General features: G+C 45.0%; 1 protein-coding gene across 2 annotated transcripts; it reads right to left on the bottom strand.

The window, feature by feature from the left end:
- Positions 1–745: 745 nt before the first annotated feature.
- On the bottom strand, positions 746–7355 carry LOC134297831 (uncharacterized). 2 transcript variants are annotated; one of them, XM_062976566.1, is made up of 3 exons: positions 7112–7355; positions 5238–5623; positions 746–1787 (listed from the first exon to the last, which is right to left on the bottom strand). In XM_062976566.1, the coding sequence occupies exons 2-3, from the start codon at positions 5620–5622 to the stop codon at positions 1378–1380; spliced, it is 795 nt and encodes a 264-aa protein (XP_062832636.1). In that variant the 5' UTR covers position 5623; positions 7112–7355; the 3' UTR covers positions 746–1377. The 2 variants fall into 2 exon arrangements, with proteins under 2 accessions (XP_062832636.1, XP_062832635.1); XM_062976565.1 differs by lacking the exon at positions 7112–7355 and having other exon boundaries at positions 5238–6934.
- Positions 7356–7787: the final 432 nt, after the last annotated feature.

The following is a 7787-nucleotide window of genomic DNA, read 5'->3' as shown; positions in this document are numbered from 1 at the left end:
AAAAAAAAAAAAAGGTTGGGAACCACTCCCATGGAGTGAAGATTTCCTCATACTGGTACTAATAAATTTGGGTATACACTGAGAATAAACCAGCTTCTAAGTCACAATTAGTAAAATACCAGAAAAACAGTAGAATAAAATGAATATTATAAAGCTCACTAAAACAAGTCCAGTACACTCCCTATATCCACGGGGTATACATTCCCAGATATGAATACACAAAACTGCAGATAATATTCAGCCCTGTTGAATCTAAGGACTTCTGGCTCAAGAATGTCATAGAGTCATGGTGGTACCTAGAAAATTGCAGGTGAGCCCATATTTTGTGGGATGTGGATGAATGTAACTGCAGGTGTTGGTCCTACAGATATGGGGTTTGCACTGTATATAAATTTTGATTCATGAGGAACATCTGTGTTTCTTGGGATAACATCCTTAGCTATTGTTTTATAAGTCTATGAATAAATGTAATGCTAAAGAGCAATGGTTTGTCTCATTAAAATGTGACCTATGGGATATACATCTCCCCCAACCCCTAGCCCAATTCAGGGTTTTTTAAAATGTTTTCAGGAGATTTTTCACCCTGGCACTGCTAAATGCCCTTGGACCATCTATTCTGGTTCCGTTTGTAGTATTTTCACAACCTGTGTAATTTCCTCCCATGGCCCTGTTTCTGTTCTCCTTTTGTCAGCAGACAAAGAGCATTTTATTCAAGTATGCATTTAATGAATAAGTGGTTGCCCTCCAACCCTCCGAAATAACGAGACAAGACAAGTAAGCTTGGGTTTAAAACTGGGCAACTTTATTGATAGTTACCTATTTAACTTTAATTTGGAACTAGGGCCAAAAATCCTTAGCCATCTAAGAATTTGGTAAGGCATAAGCCGATATTAGTGGTCATACCCGACCATCCATTAAGACTGAATTTAGGGCGAAACACCAGGTCTCCAGTCTATCTAAACCTGGATGACCTAAAGGGGAATGTGTTGGAAAGTTTTGCCTCCGAAACAAATGAGGTCAAAGTCTCCCATTCCAAGGCCATAATCGTTCACCCTCGCCGGGGCTGTAAAAACCCTAAGCGAGGATTCACGCCTCTGGCCAACACCAAAACAGAGGTGCCTTGTGGTGCACACCAAAATAAGAGATTCCCCTAAGCATTCCGCCACAGTTCAGGAGCAAATGTCTATTTAGCTCCTGACCCCCACCAAATTCGAAAGAATTTCCCTAATTCCTTTCTGCAGATCCGCTAAGAAAATTTGGTTGCCCAGTTCGGACAGATGGATCCCATCAGTCCGATACATCGTCGAATCATTGAATCTAATGGTGTCATGAGGGATATAGTAACCCATGCCGTTTTCCAAAACCTTCCGCAGGGCCCTATTGACCCGTTTCCTTGCTTTGTCCAATTTTTTTACCGTCCCCATAGGGCCAACGTGGCCTAGGAATAATTGCTGACCATGCCAATCCGGTATGAGGCCACACCTCCTGGATCTTGTGCATGTCATTTAAAACCTGGAGAAAAAGGGCCCTGCCTTTAAGCAGCCCCAAATCGTTGCCTCCCAAATGCATAACAATAAGGTCAGGTGGAAAACGGACCCCTGACCCAAACAACAAAGGGAGCAAACCCTCCCACCGCAGACATCTTCTTCCCCTCCATTCAACAAAAGCCAAGGAAGCGAGGCCGAGATGCTGGCCGTAGGGACCTCTGCGCGCCTGTCGCTCTGCCCAGTGCACATAACTGTGCCCGCAAATCAGGACGCGTCGTCTACTCGCCAACAGGGTGGGTTCTGAAAAGCAAAAAGCCATATAACTAATCCGATATATGACGCACATACGCACGGTAGGCACCAGATTTCCATCTTCCCAACATCTTAATTTTGTCTATAGAGTAGCCCATAACAGCAGCAGTGGAAGCAGCCCCAATTCTAAAGGAATGAGTACCAAATTTCTGATCTTTGATACCCAACATTCCTAAGGCCTTAGAAGTCAAGGCCCAGAACTGGTATTTTGTCAACGGTGCTCTATCCCGATGACAAAAAAGAAAACCAGCTGACGTTCCTCTGCAGGACACAAAAGATGACAAAGCTGTAACTGGGCATAATTCCAAATCACTACAGCATCCCAATTTGATAATGGAACCCTTCCCTTTTTGATCCGTTTTAGAAGTCCTGATAAACAATTCCAATTTGTCCTGCTGGAGCCGCAGGTCCGAAAATTGCAAGGCCCTTCTAGATTGATCAGCCTTTGAAGAGGCGACCAGCTCACTAATACGAAGAGCCCCAAAGAAAGCGGTGAGAGCCGCTGCCTGCAATAGCAAAGCTTCGTAATGAGATTCACAAATTTTGGGCCAAATTTGCTTTAAGCCTTTGAGAATTTCAGGTGTCAATGGCTGACGGCAGTCACGTGGCCTAACCTGCTCCCGCGACAAACCTTCCAGCCATTTGCGAAGCCTAAAATCGGCTGTAACATCTGGAAAGCCCTGAGCCTTAAGCCAATAAGCCAGGGCAGATAATTTAGCACGAATAGTTTGAGGGGCCAACCCCTTCCTTTCCAGAAAAACACCAAACTGTGCGACGTGCTCATATGGAATCGGTGAAACAGAACTTATGGCATACAACTTTTTAAACTCATGAAACTCCTGCACCGCTCTGACGTAAGATTTTCTGGAAGTCGTGGCCAAAGCCAACTTCATTCCCCGGACTATGGACTGTTCCCAGAACATGCCGGTCCATCTTTGGAAAATTGGGAACTGCGCTGGGGGCAAGCTGCCTGAAGCGATCCATCTGCATACGGGACAGAGCATCAGCGAGAGAATTATCTGTCCCTGCAATATGAAAAGCTTTAAACAGTATATTATACTTTAGACAGTGGAGTGTAAAAAACCTCAAAGCCTCCATCAGTCTGACTGACTTAGATGTTAAAGAATTGATAACCTGCACCGTAGCCTGGTTATCACACCAAAAATGAACGGTGGAATTTGTCATTTGATCAGCCCACAGCGTGACAGCCACCAAAATTGGAAAAAACTCCAAAAATGTTAAATCGGACGTTATACCCTTGGTGTGCCACTCCCTGGGCCAAAGCTCGGCACACCAATGCCCATTAAAAAATACACCAAAGCCGATGGCTCCAGAAGCATCAGAAGCTATCTGAAGAGCATCCTTCAACAAAAGATCCTGTCTCCAAAAAGAAATCCCATTATATTGATTTAAAAATTGTAACCAAATGTCCAAATCAGCTTTGATCCCACGTGTAATCCGCACATGATAGTGCGGAAGTCTAACCCCAGAAATAGCATCACAGAGTCTGCGCAAAAAAGGACGCCCAAGAGCTATAACTCTGCATGCAAAATTTAAATGCCCAATAAGCTCCTGAAACTCCCGCAATGTGGCCTTGTTACGGGTAACAAAAGCTCGAATCCTATCTACTAGATTAAAAACTTTCTCCCTAGGTAAACTGGAGGCTTGCTGCACTGTATCAAGCTCAATCCCCAAAAAGGTCAATTTAGTAGCCGGGCCCTCTGTTTTTTTGGGGGCTAAGGGAACCCCTAACGGATCGGCCAGTTCCTGAAAAGAATGCAGAAGAAATTCGCATTCTCCAGAACCAGACATCCCTATAAATAAAAAATCATCCAGGTAGTGCACAACCCCCGATAAACCCGATTTTGATTTAAGGGCCCACTCCAAAAAGGTGCTAAAGGACTCAAAAGCAGCACAGGAAACTGAACAGCCCATGGGAAGAGCCCTGTCCATATAGTACAACCCGTTGAACTGAAAACCCAACAGCTCGAAGTCCAGCGGATGTACAGGCAGTAGCCGGAAAGCAGACTTGATGTCACACTTTGCCAATTCTGCCGCCGGCCCCCTAGATCTAACTTTCCTAACCGCCGAATCAAAAGAAGTATAGTGGACTGTACAAAAATCATCAGGAATCGCGTCATTCACTGACCTTCCCCTGGGATAGGAAAGGTGGTGAATGAGTCGAAACTCCCCCGGTGCCTTCTTTGGAACAATCCCTAATGGTGAAACCCTTAACCTAGGAGTGGGAGGAGACCTAAATGGGCCAAGAACCCTACCCTCTGCAACTTCCTTATTGATTTTAGCAAGGACAACGTCCTCCATGCCAATAACAGATTTCAGATTCGGTGCCCTGAAAGGAGCTCTATGTCCCATTGCAGGAATCCTAAAACCCTAAAAAAACCCAGCACGCAGATAACTAGCTGCGCCTAAATTGGGATAACTGGATAACCACAAATCTAACTGAACTAGATTAATTGGGCTGGGCCCCTTTGGAAAACCCACCTGAGCCGAAACCTCTCTTGGGATCGTGGTTACTCTTTCCCCCACCCTTACCAGGTTTTCCCTTACTGCAAAATTTGGAAGAATGTTGCCCTGAACAGATGGCACAAACGTGCTGGAACTTGCAACCCCTTCGGGAACAAACTCCCTGCGAAGAATATTCCCAGCATAGCAAGCGTTGTTGAGATTGCTGTGGTTGCTGATACTGGGAATATGGATGCTGACGAAAGGACTGCCCAGCTCGAGAATTTTGAATTGTGTGCCCACTGTCGGCCTTCTCGCCCGCAACGGGACGTGCCGGAGTTAGAACCTCCAACCACAGCTGATGGTCAATCAAATCTCAGCGCAAAGTTGGAGAGTGAGCCGCACGAAGCCTAAAGCGCTTGTCATACAAGAGCCAAGCGCTACCTGTAAAATTTACATAAGCCGAATTGATAATGTTCATGTACTGAAAAAGAGAATGGGCTCTGGAAGGGTAAGCCTTCACTAGAACCCCTCCGTAAATTAAAAAGCAAGAGAACCAATTGCCCCAATTCTGGTCCACTTTGCGTTTTTTCATAATTTCCTTTCTTTCATCATCTAAATCATCTTTTTCTTTCTTATCAAGTTCCCTGAAATACAGGGTAAAAATGTCGATGTATTCATTCCTTAAAATTTTATCAATTGTCTTTTGAGCCAAATGCGAGCCTAAAGCTGTAGCACTAAGGCTATCGGAGGCCGGCAAAGGCCAATCAGCCGTGCCCCAAAAACACAAAGAATTCTCAATAGTAGGTGTTGAACCCAAAGAGGCTACCACCACGCTTGGTGTCTCAACCACCGGAGCCACGATAGCTAATTGCGTGCCGCTGGTTGATGGAACAGGCTCGTCAGGTGCTTGGGTTGTGATAAGATCTTGAGAGTCTGCCACTCCCCAAGGGAAGGTGTGTGTGTCCCCTTTACCTAAAGCGGATACGGCACTTCTCATCTCAGCTGCTGCCGCCGAAGTAGATGGAACAGCTTCAGCGGTCACCGGCGTAGATGTAACCAGGCTCGCATCAGTGACAGGCACCGCAGCACTCCTTTCCCCTTCTAAGGCAGAAATACGGGAAAATAAGGACTTAATTAACCCGGTGTTACTGCCCCCACCAGCCTTCTGCGCCTCCGCAGCAGCAGCCGCTGCTTTCTCTCTTTCCAGTGCCTTGATCCGGGCGACCAACACTCCCAACAACTGTGCAGAGTCTTCATCCTCGGTTGAAGGACCACTTGGTGGAGGCGGGCGCTTTGCTGGAATCTTCTTCGCAGGACCCTTGCCCTTAGGCCCCCCAACATTCTTCTTCGGTGGCATACTGCAAAATAAGAAGTTCAGTAAGACCACGAAAAGTTAATATTGAGGAAGAAAGTTCAGTAGCAAATAAGTGGGGGGGGGGAGGGGGTGGCAGAAACTAGAATGAGCCAACTCCCTACCCTATCCAAGCCAAGGGACCCGAAGCGACTAACATTTCTTAAATCAAAAGCAACCAAGCATCCATTTAATTAAAGCATACAATACCACACACTGATATGCACCTACTATGATATTAAAATTAACTCAATAAGTTAATACCCCAATTTATATAGAGAATCTCATTAATTTATTGTCCTCAATAGCATATTAAATAAATTACCCCATGAAAATTAATTAAATATATTAATCAATTAACCCCAATATCAATTCATTAATTAATCAGCCACCGTAAATACATATGAATTAATTAATCTCCATACATTATCAATGACTTAACTTGAACCATCTAATCAATTACTAATAATCCATTTGTATTTTTAAAAACCAATCAGTCAATACCATCAATTGTTATAGCATTAAACCAATGCAATGTGAGTATGCCCAAATTAAAAATGGCCACCGCCATTAGAATCCCTTAAAAAACGTTCCGTAAAATGGCTGCCATGAAGCACCTAAAATGGCTGCCATTCCCTTAACAAAGATGGCCGACCGATCAACAAAATGGCCACCATTGTTCTATTTAATATGCCAGCTACAAAAATGGCCGCCCGTCCTTTCCAGCCTAATTCCCTTAACAAATATGGCCGCCGCAAACACTTGCCCATGCCCACAAGTAAAATGGCTGACCAGCCCTCACTCAACATGGCGCCCGTCCTTTCCAACCTAATTCCCTTAACAAATATGGCCGCCGCAAACACTTGCCCATGCCCACAAGTAAAATGGCTGACCAGCCCTCACCCAACCTGGCAACCAACATGGCTGCTCAAAGAAAAAACGCGGCAAACTATAAGCAAAAAGAGCGCGAAATTCAAAGAACCGACACTAACGGCTATGGCAATCTGCCCAGCAACAGGGAATTCGCGCCACAAACATAGCCAATCTGCCCAGCAACACCTCTACATAAGACTGGTAATAAAAATGGCGACCCTACCACATAGCTTCCATTCCCAAACGTCAAATCAAAAAGCAACCCAAACAACCAATTCATCATTCATACCATCCAAATAAAATTACACAATAAATAAAACCAACTTAAACATGGAAAAAAGGTACATCATCCCCATATCTCCCAAAAGTAAAGCCCCCGCCTACACCTTCACACTAATAAGGCTCAGGACCATGCAAAGGAAGAAGGGAGGAACGGAGAAGAGGCGCACGGGCCCCTCACGCACCCTCCTCCGCCCAAAACCCCTTAGAACTGGGGAAGCAAATTAATTTCCAAACAAATTCTTAACATTACCAGGCACAATGACGTCGAGGGAGAAGCCAAGCAGCAGCCAAGGCCAACCCTGGCTCCCCTGCCTCAGCCTCTCTCCCTTCCTATACAGACCTCAAAGCAGTAGTATAAACAGATGAAAAAAGGGGATAAATCTCCCTCGACGTTCTCCTCCTGGACCTCGGCACCAAGGGACAGGAGCTCCCACTCTTGGATCCTCTCACGTCGAAGCTCCAAAAGTGAGTGATCTAAGAGGCGGGCAGCTTCCTAGAAGCCCCGCCCCCCTTCCAGAAGTCTCTCCTTCGTTGGGAGGGGGCAAATCCCCTTCCCTCCCCCAGCTGCGCAGTGGGGGGAAGTTTCTTCTCAACAGAAATGGTTGTATGTTATGTGTCCTCTCATATCAGATTTGAGTTGGGTACAGAATTCTTTTCCTTGTTTACACAAGCTCAGAGAGTCTAACAGAGGCTAAGCATGTATTATGTGGACATACATAGCCAATCCAGAGATGCAGTAACCACCATGTTTTCTTTTCTTTTTATTCTCATAGTATCAGCATTCAAAATGTGGAAAAGATATGAAAGGTATACAAAAAATGTAGGTTTGCTTTAGACTAGTAGTAAACACTAGAGTAGGGCCTAGTATTTGTTTCATATGTTTCTTTACTTTTTTTCAGTACTTTTTTTACTGTGTCATTCATTCATATGGCACGGTACGGCAGACCCCACCCCACATGGATGAAGCAGTGAAACAAAAGTGAAAGCAGGCCAAAACCATTCGCTTTGTTCAATGT

The sequence above is a fragment of the Anolis carolinensis genome, chromosome 3, assembly GCF_035594765.1.
Source record: "Anolis carolinensis isolate JA03-04 chromosome 3, rAnoCar3.1.pri, whole genome shotgun sequence".
In the NCBI taxonomy this organism is placed as follows: domain Eukaryota; kingdom Metazoa; phylum Chordata; class Lepidosauria; order Squamata; family Dactyloidae; genus Anolis; species Anolis carolinensis.
The sequence above is the reverse complement of the archived record's forward strand: the minus strand, read 5'-3'. Positions and strand labels throughout refer to the sequence as shown.